The 22,835-nt window shown below is 52.7% G+C and overlaps 11 protein-coding genes across 11 annotated transcripts; 6 read left to right on the top strand and 5 right to left on the bottom strand.

Moving 5' to 3' along the window:
* Window positions 1-2,060: 2,060 nt before the first annotated feature.
* J4E90_003866 (uncharacterized protein) lies at window positions 2,061-2,959 on the bottom strand (the record flags this gene model as incomplete). The annotated part of the gene is made up of 4 exons (XM_051433433.1): window positions 2,061-2,142; window positions 2,517-2,758; window positions 2,824-2,902; window positions 2,955-2,959. The coding sequence occupies 4 exons, from the start codon at window positions 2,957-2,959 to the stop codon at window positions 2,061-2,063; spliced, it is 408 nt and encodes a 135-aa protein (XP_051293331.1).
* Window positions 2,960-4,681: 1,722 nt separating this feature from the next.
* Window positions 4,682-5,429, bottom strand: J4E90_003865 (uncharacterized protein; the record flags this gene model as incomplete). The annotated part of the gene is made up of 2 exons (XM_051433432.1): window positions 4,682-5,318; window positions 5,380-5,429. 2 exons carry the CDS (start codon window positions 5,427-5,429, stop codon window positions 4,682-4,684), a joined length of 687 nt encoding a protein of 228 aa, XP_051293330.1.
* A 480-nt stretch (window positions 5,430-5,909) lies between these two features.
* Window positions 5,910-7,445, bottom strand: J4E90_003864 (uncharacterized protein; the record flags this gene model as incomplete). Its single annotated transcript, XM_051433431.1, has 4 exons — window positions 5,910-7,009; window positions 7,061-7,080; window positions 7,135-7,229; window positions 7,410-7,445. 4 exons carry the CDS (start codon window positions 7,443-7,445, stop codon window positions 5,910-5,912), a joined length of 1,251 nt encoding a protein of 416 aa, XP_051293329.1.
* Window positions 7,446-7,924: 479 nt separating this feature from the next.
* Window positions 7,925-9,684, top strand: J4E90_003863 (uncharacterized protein; the record flags this gene model as incomplete). The annotated part of the gene is made up of 3 exons (XM_051433430.1): window positions 7,925-8,198; window positions 8,249-9,072; window positions 9,262-9,684. 3 exons carry the CDS (start codon window positions 7,925-7,927, stop codon window positions 9,682-9,684), a joined length of 1,521 nt encoding a protein of 506 aa, XP_051293328.1.
* A 378-nt stretch (window positions 9,685-10,062) lies between these two features.
* On the top strand, window positions 10,063-12,045 carry J4E90_003862 (uncharacterized protein; the record flags this gene model as incomplete). Its single annotated transcript, XM_051433429.1, has 5 exons — window positions 10,063-10,110; window positions 10,158-10,212; window positions 10,271-10,542; window positions 10,619-11,893; window positions 11,950-12,045. 5 exons carry the CDS (start codon window positions 10,063-10,065, stop codon window positions 12,043-12,045), a joined length of 1,746 nt encoding a protein of 581 aa, XP_051293327.1.
* Window positions 12,046-12,372: 327 nt separating this feature from the next.
* Window positions 12,373-13,800, bottom strand: J4E90_003861 (uncharacterized protein; the record flags this gene model as incomplete). Its single annotated transcript, XM_051433428.1, has 4 exons — window positions 12,373-13,014; window positions 13,071-13,385; window positions 13,440-13,534; window positions 13,590-13,800. 4 exons carry the CDS (start codon window positions 13,798-13,800, stop codon window positions 12,373-12,375), a joined length of 1,263 nt encoding a protein of 420 aa, XP_051293326.1.
* A 677-nt stretch (window positions 13,801-14,477) lies between these two features.
* Window positions 14,478-15,433, top strand: J4E90_003860 (uncharacterized protein; the record flags this gene model as incomplete). The annotated part of the gene is made up of 3 exons (XM_051433427.1): window positions 14,478-14,879; window positions 14,956-15,036; window positions 15,104-15,433. The coding sequence occupies 3 exons, from the start codon at window positions 14,478-14,480 to the stop codon at window positions 15,431-15,433; spliced, it is 813 nt and encodes a 270-aa protein (XP_051293325.1).
* Window positions 15,434-16,671: 1,238 nt separating this feature from the next.
* Window positions 16,672-17,488, top strand: J4E90_003859 (uncharacterized protein; the record flags this gene model as incomplete). Its single annotated transcript, XM_051433426.1, has 3 exons — window positions 16,672-17,011; window positions 17,073-17,342; window positions 17,400-17,488. 3 exons carry the CDS (start codon window positions 16,672-16,674, stop codon window positions 17,486-17,488), a joined length of 699 nt encoding a protein of 232 aa, XP_051293324.1.
* A 787-nt stretch (window positions 17,489-18,275) lies between these two features.
* J4E90_003858 (uncharacterized protein) lies at window positions 18,276-19,412 on the top strand (the record flags this gene model as incomplete). Its single annotated transcript, XM_051433425.1, has 1 exon — window positions 18,276-19,412. The coding sequence occupies one exon, from the start codon at window positions 18,276-18,278 to the stop codon at window positions 19,410-19,412; it is 1,137 nt and encodes a 378-aa protein (XP_051293323.1).
* Window positions 19,413-19,559: 147 nt separating this feature from the next.
* Window positions 19,560-22,017, bottom strand: J4E90_003857 (uncharacterized protein; the record flags this gene model as incomplete). Its single annotated transcript, XM_051433424.1, has 2 exons — window positions 19,560-21,842; window positions 21,889-22,017. 2 exons carry the CDS (start codon window positions 22,015-22,017, stop codon window positions 19,560-19,562), a joined length of 2,412 nt encoding a protein of 803 aa, XP_051293322.1.
* A 178-nt stretch (window positions 22,018-22,195) lies between these two features.
* URM1 (Ubiquitin- modifier 1) lies at window positions 22,196-22,617 on the top strand (the record flags this gene model as incomplete). The annotated part of the gene is made up of 3 exons (XM_051433423.1): window positions 22,196-22,236; window positions 22,288-22,452; window positions 22,500-22,617. The coding sequence occupies 3 exons, from the start codon at window positions 22,196-22,198 to the stop codon at window positions 22,615-22,617; spliced, it is 324 nt and encodes a 107-aa protein (XP_051293321.1).
* Between the last annotated feature and the right edge of the window lie 218 nt (window positions 22,618-22,835).

Genomic DNA, 22,835 nt, shown 5'->3' with positions numbered 1-22,835 from the left:
TCTTATTACTTCTCTGCTATTGATACCCACTTGTCACATCCTCTCAGCCTTGTTGTTGTCGTCTACAACCTTATCGAAACCTCGACGTGGCACTACCAAATCAATTCGAACCGCCGGTCGAGATGTCCCAACCGTCGCCCGAGTCGATTCAAGTGAACGGCTTCTACGGTCCTGGCGCCTGGGCTACGTGGATCATCACCATGGTTGCATCGTGGATTTCCCTCCTCCGAGACGACTACACGCACAACCTCCACTTCATCGGATACGCAATGTACACGAACTGGGCAACAATTGACTTTATACGCCATGGTTCTCAGGCCCCTTCACAAGACCGGGACGATCTCTCAGACCAAGGCCGCGCACGGCTTCACAATATTGCTGCTTCCATGGCGGTGATACATGTTGGACTATACCAGGTCGTTACGCAGCTGGTATTTTGTGTTAATTCACTCATGCGGGAGCCGGAAAGTCGGTTGAAGGCGCGACGTTGCTTGGTCTTGCTTGTTGGAGCGCTGCTTCCATGTTCCCTCTTTTGTTCTGCGTACATTGCTCCTAGTGCATTGGGAGCTTGGCAGACACTTTTGAACTCTAGCTTGCCCCCACGGTGTTATTTCGTTCCCTGTGCGCCGCAGAGTATTGGGGAATCAGACCAGGCCTTTGCTTTGGCAGTTGCTTTGTACTTTTTCTTGTATGAGTTTGGGTATGAGTTTTGGAATAAGGTTTTTCGCATTCGGAGAAAAGCAGCTCGAGGTGTGCAGACAACCTGGCCACGAACTGTAGTGTAGCTCAAGGAATATACGCCCATTTCGTTCACGATTAGGTATGCAGAAGTTTCTTGCTTCCAGCTGGTGGTGGCTTGGCGGGTGTGGCTGAGCGCAAGCCAAACACGTCGATAGTGCGGTTCTTTATCAGGCTGACCCGACGCTGGAAAGCGCACCCGTTTCTTACTCTGTAACACCCTACCCTAAATCTTGTTGCTTGTTCAATATCAACGTCCGCATAGTTGTGGGCTTTTCGACCCAGATCCAAGAGTGTGGTGGCTCACGTACAGTTGCACCTGCCGCATCCCGACAACTACCTAGGTAGCCTTGCTACTATTCGCTTCCGATAGCATGCGCCGCTTGTGCTCAGATTGCAGCCTAATCTTACTTCGCGCTCGTCCTTGAACTCGTTTACAACCACATCGAACTACGGCAATCGAAGCCACCGTCTCAGCCATCTTCAAAAGAGTCTGAAGCCGATAACGATTCCTTGCTTTCGCCATTTCCCCTCTCCTGAACGATATCGCGATATTGCATCAGTCCTACGCGTCTATCGAAATGTCTGAATCCTCCCCCGACTACACCCAGATCAGCGGATTCTACGGCCCTGGAACTTGGGCAGCATGGGTTATTACTCTCATCACGTCCTGGATACCCATTTTGCAAAATGATCACAAGCATAATCTGCACTATATTAGCTATCTGCTATACACGAACTGGGCCACCATTGATCTCATACGCCAGGTGGCACTGGCTGTTCGACACCAGAAGGGCTTTGGAGAAGTGAGCCATACTCAACTACAGAACATCAATGCCGCTTTAGCGGTGGTACAGGTTGGGATCCTACACGGCGCGGCACAATTTGCATTATGCTGTTTCCTGGCAAAGGGGCAGGATGCTGATATCATCAACGACATCAAGCGGCGTCGTCAGTACGTCAGCATCGGTCTGCTTACACCATGGGCCACGAATGTGTGTACTGCTTCGTACTTTAACAGGATAATGGTCGACCACCTATTGGTGTTTTGCTTGTTTACAGCATGCACTTTAGCGGGTATCGTTGTGTTGGTGAGCAACATTTCTTTGCTCATGGAGGGGCTATGGAACCCGGAGGGAGCAGGCAGTCCTTTCACCGGCCCGCTTTTCGCAGGAGTTGTTCTCGTGATTTCGGTCCTTCCAATGATCGATTTTGTCACCAAGCTGAGTCCTTCTACTAGTCGCGATTACATGATGAGAAACAGATGTGCTTTCGTACCATGTGCGCGGCAGGCGATTTTTGACTGGGATCAGGCATTTTCCTTACTTGTCGCTCTGTTTGTCTTCTTCTACGAGTACGGGACTAGCCTCATTCTTATCGCGAGAAAGGCAGTTGAAGACGCGGCTGGGTGGCTCGTTTCATTTCTGGTTCAAGAAACTGGCGTTTTCTCTCTTTCTTTCTAACGATCGAGCGTTTTGAAGCGAATCACTCTAATGGAGAAGGTCGAGGTAGATATGCTGTAATACTGGCGACTACTACGTATCACGCTTTTCATTTGACGGTAACTTCGGTGCTATTACTTTAGCTTCGTAACTGATTGACATGATACTATTCTTCCAGCGAGCATCCCCACCACCTAGCAAGGAATATAGATAGTACAGTAAGACGTCGACACGCTCACCGTCCCAGAATCAATGTTACTAGTAACCACACCCTGAGTATCCGCCCCATTGTACGTAATAGTGCAAATCTCAAAGTGGTTACTCGCAGTATTATACGCAGTGTGGAACGTGACATCGCCTTGGGTATGGCAGTCCGCTCCCGACACGGTGTTGGTAGCGCCATTGAAGTTGTTCACGTTGGCGTCGGTGTTGTAGAAGACTCGGTTGTCGTTGACGTCGTAGCAGTAGATTGCTCCGCTGGTCATGTCGATAGGGACTTGGCCGGGGCCGCCGCCGCCGTAGGAGTGCGAGGCTTCGGCTTCGACTTTGCAGCGGATTACGCCGTCGTCTTGGCGGAGCTGGGGGGAGTGTTAGATGGATGACTATGCGAGGGTGTCGCCCTGTGTTTAGAAGAGACACTCACGGCGAGATTGTTGGTGGGTGCAGCCATTGTGGTGGTGATGGCGGTTGCGAGTACCATCGCAAGGGAGTTTACTGAGAACCTGGGTTCGAGTAAGTGATGTGTGCAATGTGGGCCTTGCATGGACAACATACTGCATGATGGCGGTTTTCGTGTGTTGGTTTGTCGTAGCTGAGATACTTGATCGTAAGATTGTATTTGAGAGTGATACAATATTGCTGTGAGATGCTTCATCAATTCGCGGTCGAGCACCTCGTTTTATAGCTGGCCGTGAAGCCAGCATTGCTCGAAATCGTCGATCGATCGGAACTTTCCATGCCATGTTATGCCACCTACGTCTTTCTTCCCCGTGAAACCCACTTTCCCCATAAAATGCAGCATACGTGATCTACACGGACTGAGCTTCTCTGTCGAGAGATCAAGTGAGGATGTCACGCCGTCAGCCTTGCGGGTCCAATGAGCATTGCCCGTTTCCAAAGACGTGTATCAGCGAAGCCCGAGATGGAAGGTACGAACCATTCAACTCGTCAGAGTGTACTTGACGTAGTAACGGGCAGCGAGATCTACATCTAGTGACATAATTCAACCTGCAAGGCCACCTACTAATCCAAGATCGCCAGTCGTTCTAATGTACCACCCAGGTATTCGGTATAGCACGTGGTCATTCACTTAACCCAATGCTTGGTCAATGTTCAGTTTCGTCAGTAGAGGCCAGTGTGATGCGGCCCATTTGGACTGTGTTGATCATGGTGGTCTTGTTCAGAAAGCAACAAGCCCCTTACAAACAACACAAGCTTTCCAGACCAAGAGAGTCAGTACAGCCCTTTGTCCAATTGATCTGTTTAGTAGAACCCCTTCCGGCATTTGATTCCGCGGGTATACGATCGTATAGAAGGGATCACCCGCTATTGCCGTTAGTATGCAGACGATGGCTGCATCCGACGCTAAAATTCAGTCCTAGATTCACTGGAGAATTGTGGGCATGGAAAGTATCGCTGTTTGGGAAAGCGGCGTTCATGTCCGCGGCATGACCTTCTGTAGTGTTGACTTCTCCATCGTAGCCTGGATTGTAGTGCACGTAGTGTTACATCTGGCGAATGAAGTGGCCTAGATACATGGATAAACATACGGGCAGGGAGAACCAGTAGCTAGCTTCTACGAAAGTATACATTGCTGTCTGATCAACGATGGAAATAAATCGAGCATTAAGCAACGATCGAATTCACTTCTCCGGAATGGATGTACTACAAAAGTGCGAAGTCTGGTAAGAGACCAGACGAGTTCCGAAGAGACCAAAAGCGTGTCGATTTACGCGATGCAGAATCCCGGGATGAATTCCGCGACACATCGGGTACAACTTAGCAAGGCTGTCAGGGGAATGTAGTCCCCACATATTCGCATAACTATCTCGTTCGAGCCTAGCAGACCTAGTATAGCGCCAAACGGGTCGAATCGGATATGGGATACGCAGATCCGATGTATCGGGTACATGCTAATTGATCAAGATAGTGATGAGTGACGTACCTCGCATCTTCTTGTTTGCGCGCTCGTCTCGTGATGATCCGATTGCAATGACTTTGATGGTACTTTGGGTGACGTACCTCGCTGCTTCGTGTTTGCTTTGATGCCCAATGCCGTTCAATAATGGCAATGACGTTCCTTCACTACGCCTTGCGCGAAGCAGCCGAGCGCCTCACAACTTCCGAAATTCATATGTACCCATCCAATGAGGTCCTCTCGAATCAGAAGTATCGTCAACATAGAAACTCCACTATACCGTAGAGAGATTGGCAAGACTAGAAAGAACGATATAAACTTCAATTCCTTCAGTAACACACATCCCCTACCCAACCACACACCCTCACGTACACTCCTTAGCAACCTGCCCAAGCACCTTCTCATACTCCGCCACAGTCTTCGCCCCCACAAGCGTAAAGTCCCTCTTCCTGCCCTCAAAAACAACATAAGGCATGCTATCCACCCCATTCCCGGCTTGTTCCCTTATCGCCGCTTTCGTCTCCCTCAACTCCTCATCATTATCTTCTACCACCTTCTTCGCTTCCTCTTCACCCAGCCCCGCTGCCGTGCACGCCTTGACCAACGTTTCATGACTGGATGGATGCGCGCGCTGCTCAAAATACTGAGTATACAGAGATTTTACAGCTTCAAGTGCAGCACCATCCTCTTTATTATTCTGCAGATACTGCAACACACGATGCGCATGCAAGGTATTCGCAACCACCCCACCTGCAAAATCAAACTCAATCCCCTCTTGTTTACCCAAATCGCGCATGACGGCCATGTACTTGTTCATGCGGTCTTCGCTGCCGTCGTACTTTTCGTTCTTGTACCATTCATATTTGTTGACGCCTTCTTGGGTGGCGTCGGGGTAGAGTTGGTAGGGTGCTAGTTTGAGGGTGAATGTTGCTGGGGAAGAGGGGTTGGTGGTGCGGTAGTTGGCGAGGGCTTGGTTGAGGCGGATGAAGCCTAGGTATGTCCTGTGGTAGGGTGAGGGATTGGTTAAAGAGGTGGTGTGGCGCGAAGGGTGGGTGGATGTACCAGGGACATATTGTGTCGAGCGTGAAGGTGATCGTTGACTCGTAAGACATGATGGATATAGCAAACAAAAGGACTTGGACTTGGTTGCTGCCCGATTCGTAGAAGTCCACGGCCTGGAAGAATTACTTTACGATACCCTGAAGATGTTCGCGAGTTTGCAGGGGCTCCACTGCTCCATGTCTCCGGCACACGTCATGCGGGGTGCGGCGGAAAGATCACCGCCTACTGCGCGCTAGTCCATTCCAGCATCGTATGCTAGCAAACCCAAATGCGAATAGGAGCTTTGTGACATAGAAATACTCAAATTGAAATGGACGGTACCCAGAATAGGATTGAAGATTAGTCTGAACAATGCAAATACATGTGCTGATCGCTTAAATCTAGCACGGAAGTCTAACGTAAACCCCGAACGATGCTGTAAACGCAACACTGGCAACACCATGCTTCAACATGTGTGGCCTCGTAACCGCAAGGTGGGAGATGGGGGACTGAATCCCTAATTCAGTTTGACGTAGTTCCCTGAAATCTGATCAGTATATTCCCTCCCCACACGAATGAAAGTACGTACCTGGGAATTGTCCCTGCTTCCCCCGTACCTTTCCAATCCACCACTCATTGTCGTTCTGCGTCCTTGAAACGATTTCTATCACGTCGCCCGTCAGGAAGCTCAGGTCACCTTCCGCTTGCGCCTCGTAGTCGTACAGAGCTGTAACAGTTTCGGTCGCCGGGACACCGCTGAGACGTGATGGCTTCGGCTTTGGTGGTGGAGGCGCGCCCTTGGCCTTGGCAGCAGAGCCCCACGAACCTGCTGATAGCGTCGGGGATTTGACATCTCCAGTAGCTGCAGAAGGTCCGGCAGAGTATGGCGGAGGAGGTGTTTCCGTCTCTTCTGATATTGAACTTCGGCCTGCCTTGGCTTCCAGAGCTTTCGTTGCGTATTTTGACTGGCCTGGACGTGCGCCAGCGACACGAGCTCCGCCGGTAGTCTTGAATTTCACGATGGAGATCTTTTCCGCCTCCTCCTGCGTGTCGCCACGCTTCTTCTGGTAAGCAGCCTCGATGTCCAGGGTAAGGTCGAAGTAGCCGATGTCGAGCCGTTGCATGCGCTCGTGTAGTGTGTAGAAGACGTTCAGTTGCATGTAGTAGAAAGACTGAAATAGAGGCTTGATGAACTCTCTTTCCAGCGTGAACAGCTTCGGTAGCTCGTCCTTTAGCAGATCATTGAAGTAGTTGTAGTCCTGGGTAGCCTGTTCCACATCATTCTCGGCCTTGTACATAGCCTTTTCATCCTTTAGTGTCTTGTCCTTCTTCTCTTCGAGCTTCTTGTATGCGGCGCGATGTCTGTCATAGTCGAGTTGCTTGTGGTCGCGCTTGGCGGCGATCTTTCGTACGGCCTTGATGATGACTAGCAGCTCGTCCGCCGGGCGAATAACCCGGGACTCTATCATCTCAAGTTCGGGCTTGAGTGTTTCCTGCAGTTCCCTGACCACTGTCTCGTACTGTTCGCACGCTTCTATACCTGCTGTGTTGCCTTCGTCGAGGAATGAATCGGGATCTGACATTCGGCCGGAGATGGGCTTGTAGATTTCGGCGATCGCTTTCGAGAACTCCATCTGATGTGAGAGCATGCCTGCGAAGTGGGTTAGGCGGAATCGCGTGGGGCTGCATGTTGTTTACGCACCATTTATGGCTTCGAAGTACCTGTCGCATGTTAGCCAGGATCGCAACTAGGACTGTGTCGCAACAGGCGCATACTTCTTGGACTCGTCATGGAGCTTCTTGGTCTCCTTCTCCAGCTCCTGAAAGCGGCGTTCGGCATCGGTGTAGATGGGGTCCTTGGTGATTTCGCCCTACATGCTCTGTTAGCAAGGCCCAATCGTACTCGGAAGCAGGCGCGTAGAGGGGAGAGCCCCTGGAGGCCTTCGCAGAATACGTACGAGGTTGAATCTTTGCTTGAAGGTTTGGGGCGCCTAAACCATCATGTTAGCACGTGTTGATGCCCGAAGGCCGTGTGAGGGCGCCTGTCGTACCCGGGTGACGGTCTTTGTTAGGCCTTTCCAACTCATGGTGGGGGTACGTCTGTAAGTCTGCTGGGAATTGATACACAGTAGGGATCAGGAGGCGCCGTGGAGACTGCAGATGTAAGCCAGCAGGAAGCAGCCGAACGATGCGGGCGCCGGCGTGGCTGCTAGAATCGTCGATGACGTCGCCTGTGGCTATGCCAGCCAACTGCCCACGGCTGCCGGATGTCGCGGAGCGCCGAGAGCGAAAACGAGCACGAGTGCAATTACTTCACGCCAAGAGTGAATGATCCGCTGCGGCTAGTGCACGAGAAACCCAGGGCCAAAAGCTGAGGACAGCGCGCGGTCGCGTGAACGACTATCTTGTCGTGCAGGCAAACAATGAACCATGCATGACGAGTGGACAATGTGGCCGTGAACGCTGGGGGCCCATTTAGTAAGCAGATCCGTGCGCTAAAACTTCATAGCTTCTAATACCTCGGGAGGCAATTTGCTCTCCCAACCCCAACACTCCAATTCTCACCATGTCCAACATTGCACCCACCGTCGCGAGGCAGGCCCTGCGCATTGCCTCTCGTCGATACCCTTCATCTGCTTTTTCCCGTGTCTCGAGCATCCGCCGTCACTATGTCTCAGAGTCCAAGCCCGCGCAGGCGACCGTCTCCAACGCCTCCCATCTCGACTCAGCCATCAAGAAGGAGCAGCGGAGTTTCCTCAAGGAGACGGGAGAAAGAGCAGAGGATGCGACCATGCCAACAACAGGCATGAGCGCTGATGCCATGATGAGTCCCACTGCTGGTAGGCCAGAATTCACGCCACCCCGCTTTCCGCGAAGCTGACAATTTCAGGCATACTCAAGCAAGCAACCGTCATGGATCAGGGCTCACGGCCTATCTACCTAGACATGCAAGCTACGACCCCAATGGACCCACGAGTAGTAGACAAGATGATGCCATACATGACCGGCATGTACGGTAACCCCCATTCGCGAACCCACGCGTACGGTTGGGAGACCGACAAGGCCGTAGAGGATGCCCGCGCGCACATCGCCAACCTCATTGGTGCAGACCCCAAGGAGATCATCTTCACCAGCGGTGCGACCGAGAGTAACAACATGAGTATCAAGGGCGTAGCTCGCTTCTTTGGGCGTAGCGGCAAGAAGAAGCACATCATCACAGCACAGACCGAGCACAAGTGTGTGCTTGACAGCTGTAGACATTTGCAAGATGAAGGCTTCTCCGTCACTTACCTGCCAGTAGGAAACAACGGCCTGATTGACATGGCACAGCTCGAGGCCGCCATGCGACCCGATACCGCCATTGTCAGTATCATGACTGTCAACAACGAGATTGGTGTTGTACAACCCGTTGAAGAGATCGGAAAGCTCTGCCGGTCGAAGAAGATCTTCTTCCACACCGACGCGGCGCAGGCTGTCGGCAAGATCCCAATCGACGTCAACAAGATGCATGTCGACTTGATGTCGATATCAGGCCACAAGATCTACGGTCCCAAGGGCGTCGGCGCATGTTACGTACGAAGACGGCCTAGGGTCAGGCTCGACCCCATCATCAGCGGCGGTGGTCAAGAGCGAGGACTGCGAAGTGGCACACTAGCACCTCCTCTTGCCATCGGTATGGGCGAAGCCGCACGGATCTGCAAAGAAGAGATGGAGGTACGTACTTTCTTCCCTTATTATCACGAACACTATGATTATTTGCTTTACACATGCATGGCTTTCAGAGCGTTAGGCGGCTTCGGTCGTCGACGCGCCATGTTGACACAAGTGCAGGGGTTATGAGTTCCTTATCACACATTGTCTTGGTTACACCGGTTTTGTTCGGACTTTGCTGACAATGGCTAGTATGACACAAAGCGCATCTCTGCGCTGTCGAACCGTCTTCTCGAAGGCCTCCTATCGCTCGAGCACACCACACTCAACGGCGATAGGGAGCGACACTACCCCGGCTGTGTCAATGTTTCATTCGCCTACGTCGAGGGTGAGTCACTTCTCATGGCGCTGAAAGACATTGCCTTGTCTTCGGGCAGCGCTTGCACATCGGCGTCGCTCGAACCCAGTTACGTCCTGCGGGCACTTGGCAGCAGTGACGAAAGCGCGCACAGCAGTATCCGCTTCGGTATCGGACGCTACACTACAGACTCAGAGATCGACTACGTCTTGAAGGCTGTCAAGGAGCGCGTTACCTTCCTCCGCGAGTTGAGCCCGTTGTGGGAACTCGTGCAGGAGGGTGTCGACCTCAACACGATCGAATGGAGTCAGCATTGAGCGAAGTAGTTGTTTGATACCCCGGCGAAACTTGTATAATATAATGACGTACATTCTTTGGCAACAATGCCCACGCTCGTTGTAGCGGTTACGAGAAACACGATTACATAGCAATGTACCATACGCAATAGCTCTACATGATGAAATGTATTGAGCATGTACACATACTCTTGACGAATTCCTCATAAGTGATGCATGCGCAGATTGTCCAAGTGAAAGACTGAGTGCCAGCCTACGTACGGCGCGGCAACTATGTGAAGCATAGAGGGGCAAGTCGTTGGGCATTGCCAAGGTGTTGAGGGGTTCACCTTGGGAGAGGTGAGGACCGTGCTCCATTGGCCATCGTCTAACCTGGTGCTATCATCGATCAGTTACAACATGGCCAGCGAGAAAGTACTCAACTGGCTGTACAGCGTTCTCGTCAATGTAATTCCGCTCGCGACAATCATATGGTATGCGCTAATAGGCTTCAGGAATACTCAGACGTAAATCGCACATATCACGACGCGGCCGAGGCACTGTCCAACTGTACGTCACATGCGTCGCAGCTCCACGACAGCTATACTAACTTTACACCAACGTCCAGACCCGTCGCTTTCACCAAAGACGGAACCATATACGTATGAGAATGGCTCCTCAGCGCTTCTCTTGCTTCTCAGCGGCACGCTGCCGGTCACGTTTCGCGGCGCAACATACGGCTTCCCGGTAGCGATATGGGTGCCTCAGTCGTACCCCCGAGAACCACCCATTGTATACGTCACGCCAGCGCAGGACATGGTGTTAAGACCTGGACAACACGTGAGCACTGATGGCAGGATATACCATCCGTATCTGGCACAATGGGCGAAGTACTGGGATGTGAGTACCGCACGCGCTTGGAAAGCTGCTGAGCGAAATGCTCAATCTTGGGTCACGGCAGCTGATGTGTGCGCAGAAATCTACACTGTTCGACTTTCTAGCCGTGCTAAGAGGCGTCTTTGCGAAAGAGCCACCCGTGCGATCGCGGCAACAACAGCCGCAATACAATGCGCCGCAGCAGCAAGCACCCCCTCCAGTACCCCCGCCGCCAGCCGAATGGCGCCGCTCAGTACACGGCACTCCCGGCGCATCCTCGTCTCCTGCTCCATCGAACCAAGCGCCAGCGCCCCCTCCAAAGCCGCCGAAGCCACATGAACAAAACCGCTCCACGCCCCAGACACCACACGACCGATACTCGCAACCCCCTCCTCTGCCACCCCACCCTCCACAACATCCGCAGTCGCAGCAGTCGTACCAGCAGTCTCAGGGCAGTAGATACGATGCGCCGCAGAGGTGGCAACCGCAGCCTTCAGGTCCACCATACGCGCCCAATCGACAGAGTGGCTATGGTCAAGGCCCAGCGACTTCAGGCTCGGGTCCTCAGCACCCGCAAATGCACGCGCATGGTCATCCTCCACAGTCAGTACAGAACGGCAGCCCCGTGAGCCCAATGACACCAAATGGTCAACGAACGGCTGCCCAGTTCTCGACATCAGGGCCCCCACAGCCCCCTAACTTCCAGCAAGCACAACAGTACCAAGGCCCACCACCCCAGCAGCAGTATGGGCAACCTCCACCACAGCAACAGCAGTATCGACAGCCACCACAGGGTTACCCGCCACAGCAACAGGCTCCTTTCCAGCAATACTCACATGCACCTCCTCAGCAACCGCCACCAGCTCCGAAGCCCCCAATCGATCTTCTCGATGACTCGCTGGAAGTCACATTACCGTCACAGTCTGGCAACCAAGTTCCATTACCAGTACCACCTGTTCCACCAAACCCTGAGAAGGACGCACTTCTCCGGGCCTTGAGCCAAACGCTGGTATCGCAAATCCGACAAACAGTTTCCTCCAACATGGCTGCGGTAGCACCACTTCGCGCGCAACAAGCCGCCTTACAGACTGCATACTCCCGGTTACAGTCGGAATTGGGCGAACTGCAGCAGCTTGACGCGGCGCTTGCGTCGAACGAACAAGTCTTAAAGGGTGCCATGGTTGAAGCAGATAGAGTCATGGAGGATGCTCGCAGAAGAAAGGCACCAGATGTGGATGATGTCCTAGTAGCACCGACAATAGTAGGAGGGCAGCTTTACACTCTTGCTGCGGAAGAGAAGGGCATTGCAGACGCATTGTTTGTACTGGGTAGAGCTTTGGACAAGGGGCGCGTCAGTACTGAAGTCTTCGTCAAGGTAAGTGCATCTCCTGCGACATTGTTCAAGGTGGGATATGGCTGACAGGATTACAGCAAACTCGAAGTCTTGCTCGAGAACAGTTTCTGAAGAAAGCACTGATCAAGAAGATCGCTAAAGGCATGGCACTAGATGAATACCAGATGCGTTAAACTCTGTTCCGCAAACTCTCAATCAAATGCATGCAATGGAGTCATGATAATTTATCACGTTATGTGCTGAGCTCTATTCAGGTTCTTCCTCTCCGGTGACTGACAATCGTGATGTGAAGGCTGGCTGCTGAGCTCTGCATATCGTTTGTGTGTTTCGTCACGACACATGCATTGGCAAATAAGAAATATCATGCTGATAGTAGTATTTGATTATTATTAAGATGTTACGCTGCGTTTCGCTACACTACGCTGGAATAAATCACTGAGGGGTATATCTGAGATCGTAGCCTCCGGAGAGGCATCATATCGCATCGTTACTGTGCGGGTTTACGTGGAGAACCTGCTGGGCGAGTTCCTACCAAGGTACTTCCTGTCCTCCAAGTCCTCGTAAGAGTCAGGCGACATTCCCTTCTCCAAGGCGACGGCCTCGGCGTCAGTCTTGTTGCCCAAGCCCTTGAGGTCAACGAGGTTGATATCGCTATCAGAGCGCTCCTTCTCCAAGCGGTAGTGACCAAGCTGGCTTCGAGGTGTGCTACCAACGGTAACAGTCGTCGCAGCAGAGATCTTGCTGAGCTTGCTGAACTGACCGCTGCCGTTGCTGCCATTGCTAGCGCTCTTGGAGTTCTGAGTACCCATGCTGGAGCCCATCTTCTGGAGGAGAGAGCCCATGGACATCATGATGCTTCCCAGGCCGGCCAAGCTGAGCACGGATCGGATCTTGGGGAGGCAGCATGCGATGAGGGCGACGTTGGTCTCGACGACGGTCCAGAATAGACCGTGCGAGGTTATGCCGATGATGTCGTAGGTGGGCATGCCCATGATGTACTGTTCGTCGAGGGCCGCGGATGGTGTGTTCTGCTTGATGCAGATGACCATGCGGACAATGGCGGAGGCGACGGCGAATCCTCCAAGTAGGAAGACACCGCACAGCTGGATCTTGCGGACGGTGGGCATTTGGAGGCGCCAGATCTGTTCGCGCAATGATTAGCCGGCTGTCTTTCTGGATCGCAATTGTGTAGACTTACCCATGGGAGTGGCAGAAGCAAGATGCAGAGATCGAATACGGCATCAAGAACAGTAAAGGTGATGGTCGCCTCGAATCCAAACGGACAGTTCTCCGCGATACTAGCAAGAGAGCCCCAGTTGGCAGCAAAGTTCAAGCGGCAATCGAAGATGAAGCCAAAGAAGAAGGCGATGGTGAAAGCAACGGTGAGGACGATGAACACAAGCGAGGTCCACTGGAAACCAGGCCACGTGAAGATGCGACGGTACAGGAACAAGAAAGCGAGTTTCGTGAAGCCGATAGCCAGCGGCTGCATGATGAAAATCATGTACACACACTGTTCGGAATGTTAGTCGAGTGGGAAAGACAAGCCGAGAACGAGGGGACTAACCTTCTCCAAAATTACTAAATCTGGTGTCGTGCTGTAGATCCAGCCTTCGATGTTGCTAGGGTCGTTGTGGCCGCCGATAATGCCCTTAGCAGCGCCTGGAGAACTAGTCAGATAAAAGAAGGGCTTGGGTTTGCTTGGCTCGAGGCTTACCATAGATGAGAACAGTGGAGACGCCGATGGTTGGGATGAGAGCGAGGAGGCAGAAGAGGTCGTCGAGATGCTTGCTGAGACGCGTCTCTCTGCTTTTTCCGGCCTTTTGTATCGCTACGCCTATTCGCAGAGCGACGAAAAGGACGGTCAAGACTGTGAGAGCGATGCCAGTGGCGAGGCACGAGGTAACGTTGATGTATGTGTAACCCATCTTGGCGGCGGTATAACGAAGGACTCGGAAGAAGTAATTGAAGATACTCTCACGAATGAGAGAACTCGTGAGGATGATATGCTCGAAAAAGAGACTGATGGTTCGCCGTGATGATGAGTTCTACCGGTGGTGATCACGCGAGGTTATGTAGACATGGCATTCACAGGTAAGAACGACGGAGGAAACTCCTCAGAAAAAAATGCATGTCTACACCCTCACCCTTAGCTAGGCACCCGGTAGTGGCCCAAAGGTGTTCAGCTCGATAGTCGTGCGCAAGGCTGGCACAGAAGCGCCGTTGGGCACGAACAAGTGACGCACATAAACCCCGAGCACATGGCTATTTTCCCAGCAGCGACATGCGGAAGATCTCCCGCGCCTCGGTCTAGATCCGACCCCTGGTGCGAGTCTGGGGAAAAGCGTTGATTCGCAGACCCACCTAGATCGTGAGGCGACGACTTTCGGTCGTGACGGACCGAGGCCGGAAGGAACTCCTCGCGCGATTGCGGCATGCTTAAGGACTACGCTAACCACCTCGAGGCATCGTCGTGAACCTTAACTGCACGCTGCTTCGTTAGGACTTGCCTCGTGCATCCTGCGCAGCGCTGACCATCGTGAGTATTTGATATGCAGGTTTCAGCAATGTTTCTCGATCGTTCCTCCACGCATTCGACAACACCATGTTCGCTCGGTACAAGCTCGTCTCCTCGGCGGATCACGCCCCGGATCACGCCTCGTGTTCGGATTCGGCGCACAGACGACACTATCCGACGATAGCACTGGTCGTGCTTTCCTTCGCAAACGTCTGTGTATTGGGCTTCTCGATTGCCATATGGCGCACTGCGGGTGTGGCCGCCACGGCGACCCCGGGAGATTCTCTGACCAGCCTCGCCCAGTCCAGCACCCTTGAGGTTCCCAACGACCTTGCTAGGGTAGAGTCTCTTCCTATCGCGTATGTTCCTTTTCATTGGAATACGCCATGGGGTGCGCCCAATGCGACGGAAGCAGACCCGCTGTGGGACAGCATCAACACTGCGCATGGTCATATCGCAGTTGACCATGAGTTCGCAGCAGAGAACCACGTGAGTGACCCCCAACCAGGTCTTCGGGAACGAAGACACCATCACTGAAATGAGCAGTGACTGACATCTTCTACAGTGGCCTGCCTCTATGGACATACCCGGCATGCCTGGTAAAGGGATGTATCTTCTCCAAGCCTACCATCAGCTCCACTGCCTCGTACGTCACTTCTGTTGTTCAGTAAACATCAGGTACCTATGCATTTTCTCTAACCACTCTCTTCTAGCGTATCGTTCGCGCCTCGTATCTAGCTCTGAAGCGCCAAGAGTTCCCGCCCTTCCCCTCGCATCACGCTTTGCATTGTTTCGACGCCCTGCGTCAACACATTATGTGCCATGCGGATAACACTCCGCTGTATGGTCACGGCGATGGCATGGCTGGTGATGGCCAGATGCACCAATGTCGGGACTGGACCGCGCTGAGGGATTATGCAACGAAGAACACGGCTTGCTTCCGCGATGGCAAGCCTGGTATGACCCTTGCGGACCACTTTGGTGTTTGTGATGACGGAACGGATGGTTTGGAGGAACTTGTGCCCGTGACGACTGCACCGTAATGTTTTATTCTTCTGTGTACAATACTTTAATGCATATTTTCTTTGTCGCCTGTATATCGAGATGATGAGGGCGGTACGAGCTGGTGTAGACGCAGTAATAGTAGTACAATTTCTTGTCATGTTCTCTGAACTTCACAACTTCGACTCTTTCGAGACTCCCCTTACCGCGATATGTTACCACGATGGATGAGATCACTCATCAAATCTAGGTACATGGAGTCCAGACCTCAGTAACTTTGCAACCCTCCCGAGGTTACTTGTTCGTTAGACGAAAACGATGCAGCTAACATATCACACAGCGTGATACAACGCCATCTTGTGAAGTTGTTGCATTAGGCAGTGAAGTTCTGAGTAGCTCGAATGACTCTCCGATGATTTGAATGCGTTGAAGCCTGGCTCCATCATCATCACCGAATCGAGACTGGAAGACATTAGCCACGATGTACTTAGGTATACTACAATCTAGCTGTTTGTATAGCCATGAGCTAGTCGAGCGTTGGTGCAAGTTGCCGAGGCGTCTGTAGCTCAACCAGCGACCAGGTAAGTGGTAGCGAAAAGGGAGTGCCGTCTGGACAAAAGAGTACTAGTCAAACGTGGTCTGGCCAAATGCGGTCCCATACAGCGCGCGTTGGGCTTCGATTTCGGCATTGCCAAGTAGCTTTTGGAGGCGGGTAGGTTTGCGTAGTAATACATGGGTGCAATCCCATTGGTTGGGTCAAATGTCCCGCATCGCTCGGAGACGGCTCCGCCCAGCTAGTGCAAAACCTTAAGTGACCACGCGATAGATCTGGCTTGCGGTACATACAGATCTTGCGTGTCGGACACCACCGACGTAGGGACTCGCTTAACGGCAGATCAGCGACGTTAGTATCCGTGCCTGAAGATCGAGAATCTGTAACGGGTGGTCTGGAAGCCTCAGCGATTTGAAACTTCGTAGTGCGAACATCGTCAGGCGTTGGGTTCTGGCATCGAAATCGAAGGCGCTTCGGAGTGCGAACCGGTTGCCCTCAATTAGCACAGAGTTGACGTACGTCAGGGGTTCAACAACAGAAGATTTGAGAAGACGTCGTTCTACCAAGCCACCATGAACGACTACAAAGAGCTGGCAAGATCCCTTCATCTCAGTATCATCAGCTTCAATCATCTCCAGCTCTTCTATCAGCTCCTCTCAGTCATCTCGGCCATCACACTCTTCGGTGTTTCGTGCTATCAATCGCTTCTCAGCTTCGGATTTCACAATGCAGTTCACTACTACTACCCTCGCTCTTCTGATTGCTTCGGCAAATGCCTCTCCTCTTCTGGGCCTCAAGCTCGGTGGCCTCAACGTTGGTGTTGCTACTTCCAGCGCTCTGTTGGATGTGAGCGTTGGTTCCGGATCGGGCTCTGCTGCGAAGGCATCCTCTACGTCCACCATCACCGCTGCGCCAACTGCCGCTTCCACTGGCCAGCCGACGATGCCATCGAGCTTCTCTGCCCCGATTCAGGGCCACGGCATACTCTCTCTTGAGAACCTTCCCGCTATGCCACCTGTCATTGACAAGACTCTTTCTGGTGTTCTCGGCACTGTTGTCGGTCTCTGTAAGTATACCTTCTACCCCATCCCCACCTGAGTTTCCTGTGCTAACAGACATCCTTCCAGTGTCTGGAGTCTGCAGCACCGACCACAAGTGCACCGTCACTGTCGCAGGCTCCCTCGAGAACCTGCTCGTCGATGGCGACAAGTACTCCATGAACAACACCATCTCTGCATGGTGCGCTGAGGGCCGCTGCTACGGTTCTGCCGAGATCCCTCAGCTTACAGCTACCGCCCCCTTCGTCATTACTTGCGACCAGATCTCTGGCCACAAGGCGTGCTCCGCTACCATTTCGGGTATTGCCCGTGCCATTTTCGCCAATGGAGAGCAAGTCGGTAAGTTTTACATACCTAACACGAGGGACTTCCAGAATGGATGCTGACAGAATATAGAACTCTGGGGTTGGTTGACACCTGCTGGTTACTGCAAGGAGGGTGTTTGCACTGCTTCTATCACCGCTATCGGTGACCCAATGTACTAAGCGCAACCTACCATATGTAGAGTTGTGATGGCTGAGATGACTGAGATGGGGCACCGGCACTTGTCATTCCTTGTTCCACTTCGTGGGCGGGCCCAGTATGAAGTTTGACTGCTTCGGGATTTGATCGATATAGGTCTATTACGATGTAATGTTTTTTTTTGGCGGTATTCCGCGAAGCGTTGGCGCCGGTGAGCCAACTAGGTAGTAACGAAGTACTTAATATTGAACCAACACTTTTTTGATTGAGAAGGACGTCCCTGAAATTGCGAAATGACAAAGGAGCATGCCTCGATTAAGCTTTGACAAGCGCGTCGTTACGAGCCGTGCATTGATGACTGAGATGACTGAAGCTTAGCCGGCCCGCATCATCGTTTTTCCGCTCCTGCTCATCTAAATTAAGTGACGTCCAACACCAATGGCGACTAGCCTCAGGCACCCAATGGCGCCACAAACAGCACGATGGACGCATCCAGACGAGGTTCTCTCCTGTTGCCTGATTTTGTTCGCGGTCGTTTGATTTTCTTCACGGTCGTTGTGTTTGTGAAGATTCTGTCTGACCCCATCCCACGCGCATGTCTCTGCGCATCCACTCGCTTTCTACTTAGTTAATACTTTAATAATGTCTTCTTCTTCTACTCAGCAGCCGCAAGCTGTGCCACAGGCGCCTGACGCGATCTCAGGAGGGCCTCCGTCTCCAGTCCCCACGCCCCCTCCAAAGTCCGCAGCCAGACTGTCCGACGCGACGAACGCGACCGCAACCTCGTCTGCGCACGCGAACTCGCCCAGAATGCCTCCCTCGAGCAGCCCTGCGCCGGGTGTTCCCACCATGGCACCCCCGGCGTCGATCCCGCACACGACAGCTCCACAGGGCGCCGCGACCGAGACCGAGGAACGTCTTTCATACAACGACAAGCTCAATGCTGCCGATCGATACTGGAAGTTCAAGTTTGGTCTCAAATCCGCTGCCATCATAACAGGCTTGATCGGAATCGGTTGCTTTGGCTGGTTGATGTCCACAATGGACAATGAATACGACCCGGACTCTTCTTATTCAATCAGCTACGAAAGCTACTGGTCACTATGGCCTGGTCTCATTACATGGGCTGCGTCGGTAGTCTGGGCCGCGCTTTGCATCGTCGTCTTCCTTGTGCGCAAGCGACCTGTGCATCCAGGTCTCCGCGTAGCGATGGATCTTCTTCTCTGGCTTGGCTTTATCGTAACGGCCATGTTCGCTCTCATAGCGTTCCGGTATTTGTCGCGGTGGGGTCTATATGGATTCGATGAATGGGGCTGGGGTGCCTCGTACAATGATGGAGAATACGTCCTGGCTTCCAACAACACATGGGTATGGGAACAGGATACAAGCTACGTCAATGCTCCGCGAGACTGTTCCGAGTCCTCTCAGTTCAGCAGCTGTGAAGAGCAGGACGCCTTCATCAACAAACTTTGGGCTGAAAAGGATCATCGATCAAACGTCACTTTGACTGGTGTGGTATGCCAATTCTTCGGCCTGGTCATTCACTTTGCGCTATTTGTATGGGCTTGCGTTGACTGCCATCGCCACCGCCGCCGCACAACCAGCAAGGACGCCGAAAAGCTTGCTGCCGAAATCGTGCAGAACATGATCAGTAATGGTGCTGTTGTGCCGCCACCAGGACAGGCACACATGAAACCGCAGCCGGGCCAGGTCATGTACTATCAGATGCCGCCCAACCAGCAAGGATACCCGAACCAGCCCCCAATTCAGCCCCCGTATATGCAACAAGGACCGGGTCAGATGCAGCAGTTTGGGCAGCAGTTCGGGCAGCACCCACAGATGACGCAGCCGGTCCAGCGCATGGCGCCCGGACAGTACCCAAAGGGTCAACCTAGCATGGCAGCCTCGGATCTTCCTGAGAAGATGGCTGGACCCCGTTACGCTTAAGCGAAGAGGTGGACATGTAGTTGTACTATTTTCATTGAGGTTGAAGGAAGTGCATTTTCTTGGCGAGATACCCCAGCGAAACCTACCTAATAGTGTAAAGTTTATTCAACAGTTGACATCCATGTATCGCCCTCGCTATGCTCTCTGCTAGTGCTGCAATACCTCACCCGAAACATTGAAGACGCGCAAGGTGGTGTCATCACTTGCTACGGCGATCTGTTGTGGCTCGCCATCTGCTCTTCCAGGTCGCCAGACGATCTGGTTGATAGTTTTCGCCGGGACCAAGTCTGCCTTGACCATTGATACCTGTGCCTGATCCAAAGCATCCGGCGATGCGCTCACAATGCCTATTGCTCCGTTCTCTGTACCAAAGGCAAGCATGATCTTTCCGTTCGATTGCACGCCGTTACAAGCTACGGCGGTAACAGCGGCGTTTGCTGATACGGTAGCCTTGAGTTGCACGTCATTTTCTGCGATCTGCCAGATCTTGACACTCTTGTCTCGACCAGCAGTCATGAATGTAGGTTGCTCGAGAGGTGTCCAGGCAGCCCCCAGTATCATGCGTGAATGGCCCTTTGGATTCGAGTGCTTGAGTGCATATAATGACTGCTCTTCGCTGCGCTCCCAGATGACCCATTGTCTGTCTCGTCCAACACTAAGAAGGTGCTTGTCGTCTGGTGAGAACTGTAGCGCTGTGACGGTGAGTGAGTGCGCCTTGAGTGCCGGTTTGACTTCTAGCCATTCTTTCGTGTCGTACAGACGTATGACGGCGTGGTCGATAGAGCTGGCTCGGCAGGCCGTTGCAACGAGACTTCCATCTCGGCTCACTGCAACAGCAGATATCTCATAGCCGTGTCCGTATAACTTCTCTGTCTCCGGCCATAGTAGGTGGCGGGCCAGATGATCCTCGAATGGTGGGTGACTGAAATCTAGTGTCGATTTGCGGATTACGGAGGAAGGGTCGACGGCTTCACGCTCGTCTTCGTCGCCGTTCTCGACTGGCTCGTCGTCTCCCACAGCTTGAATAGCCTTATTCGATAAGCCAAGGACGGGGATGTTGGCTGCATCCGGAAGCTCAGCAGTAGTTGACGCCTGGATACTGCAGAGGTTTTGAAGCATCTCCGCTACACCTCTAGGTTCGTCGAAAATACGTAGCAACTTCTCGTCTGCGCCCGAGACGAATTGAGTGTTGGAGACCGCGTCGATGCAATTCAAGTCGTAGCCGTGGATTTGGGGCCGCGAGAACTCATGCCATGATGCTGGTGCGCCTTCTCGTTTCCATTGCGAGTAAAGCCGACTGGTTTGGTCGGAACCAGTGGAGAGCAAGTAAGACCCATCTCTTGACCAGCTCACGCCTTTGACTTCGCGCACATGTCCTGTGATGGCTACTTGCTGCGTCCACATATCTTCCGTGGCCGAGTACGTCCACTTCCTCCAGCTACCAGTTCGTCCTAGTGATACCACAGTGTTTCCATCTGGCGACCATAGACCAATCCAGAAACCTCCAGCACTTCCGGTTGCGCTTGTAGAGCCTTTCTGTGCGCTGATCTCTCCTAGCCTGGTGATGCAAACCCACACACCAGAGTTAGGGTCGGACTCCCAGATGGCGAGTGAGTTGTCTTCCGAGGCGGTGAGTAATTGGAGCTTTCCCTCGCGATGTCTCCACGAGGCCTGGTATATCCAATCTTCATGTCCCAGTAACAACGCTTCAAATGTAATGGAGTACTTGGAAGTAGCAGAGCTAATCCAATGTGCTTTGTTCGACAAGGACTTGCCCAATCCACCTAACGCCGGGTCGTTAAGTGCAGTACTGGCAGCAGGAAGCTCATCCCCACGGTGGAGACGCCACAGACGGACGTACTTGTCTTGGCTTGCGGATGCCAGCAGTAGATCGCTATTCAAATCAGACGTTTCTCTGGTGAATGCAAGCGCGCGTATCCATCCTTCGTGACCGGTAAGAGTTGCCGAAAGCTGGAATTGGCCTTCGTGCGATACAAAGACTTGGATGGTGCTACGTGTGCCCGCAACTGCTAGCACTGTAGATTTGTCGTCCAGAGTCGCAAGTGCGAGGTTTAGAGGGAAGTATCTTGGTGATAGTGTGATGGTCTGTACAAGCTCGACATCAAAGGATCCGAAGTCTGCATCATGAACAAGCTTCCAGATCTTGACAGTGCCGTCTGAAGATCCGGTTGCCAAAGTGTCCGAGCCAGGCAGTACTGCTATTCTGGTGACTGGCTGAGTGTGATCTGAAATCGTCTTGACACAGTCGAATGATTCGCCTCTTCGGCCTCGCCATATCCGGATTGTGTTATCCGCCGATCCACTGAGCAGAACCGAGACATTGGGCAAGTGTGTTGGAAAGAATTTGACAGCGTTCACAGCTTTGGTGTGCCCACTCAGAATTGCTTGCACGCCACGAAGACTTTCGTCCTATCTTGGTGAGTGAAGGTTGTGTCATTGGCCAGCCGCGACTCACCTGAGGATCCCAGAGTGCGATGCAGTTGTCTGCGCCGAACGCTAGCAGTTGCGACCCGGCCTCATCCCAGTCAGCGGCAGCGGGATTTCGATTGCCACCTGCAGCGATGAACTCAGTAGATATGTTCATTGTTGGGTCTAGGCGTTGCATATGCGCAGGCACCGCATCTAGTCATCGCCGTAAGGATTTCTTTGGCGCTAGCCTCGCTTAGCTGCATTTGGCTCAGGGCTGCAGAGCAGGCGCAACCGATGTCGATAACATCCGAATCCCTCACAACTCTAGCATCTTACAGACGAGCAGAGACGAAATGTCAAACGATGAGACGATCCCAATATCGATAGAGTTTAGGTAGGTCGGTTATCCTGCGAAACGGCGATGTCCTTCTCTAATCTTCTACAGCGGGGGCCTGGAGATCCTGTTCGCCAACCAGAAAAAGTATGATCTTGCCCTACCAGCCAAAGATGAGTCTGGAGAGCCAGCAAGTGTTGCATTCCTTGTCAGATACCTTTGCGACAAGGTCATGAAGGATCCGCGGAAAGAACTTTTCGTGCTTGACGATACTGTGTATGTTCCTGCCCCAAGAGAACAACGACATGCTGACATCAGCTCAGACAACCTGGAATACTGGTCCTCATCAACGAAGCAGACTGGGAGCTGGAAGGCGAAGACAAGTATGAAGTTCAGAGAGGCGATCACATCATGTTCGTGTCTACGCTACACGGAGGATAGTCAAGGACCGCCAAAGCCGAAATGATATCCGCGTTGGAAACCACACTGCAATGTACCGAATCACACAAACATATTGCATGTGATAATGTCGCATTGCAGCTGGAAGGACGAATATGAAAGGGCGGCGTATACAAGTTTGCGGGAGCCCGGAGGCGGTCCGAATGACACCTCACCCTTACGGACTAACCATAAGCGCTACTTAGGCTCGTGATGACAGG

This window comes from Alternaria incomplexa, assembly GCF_024043165.1.
Source record: "Alternaria incomplexa strain BMP 0042 chromosome Unknown scaffold_4, whole genome shotgun sequence".
Taxonomy (NCBI): Eukaryota; Fungi; Ascomycota; class Dothideomycetes; order Pleosporales; family Pleosporaceae; genus Alternaria; species Alternaria incomplexa.
The sequence above is the reverse complement of the archived record's forward strand: the minus strand, read 5'-3'. Positions and strand labels throughout refer to the sequence as shown.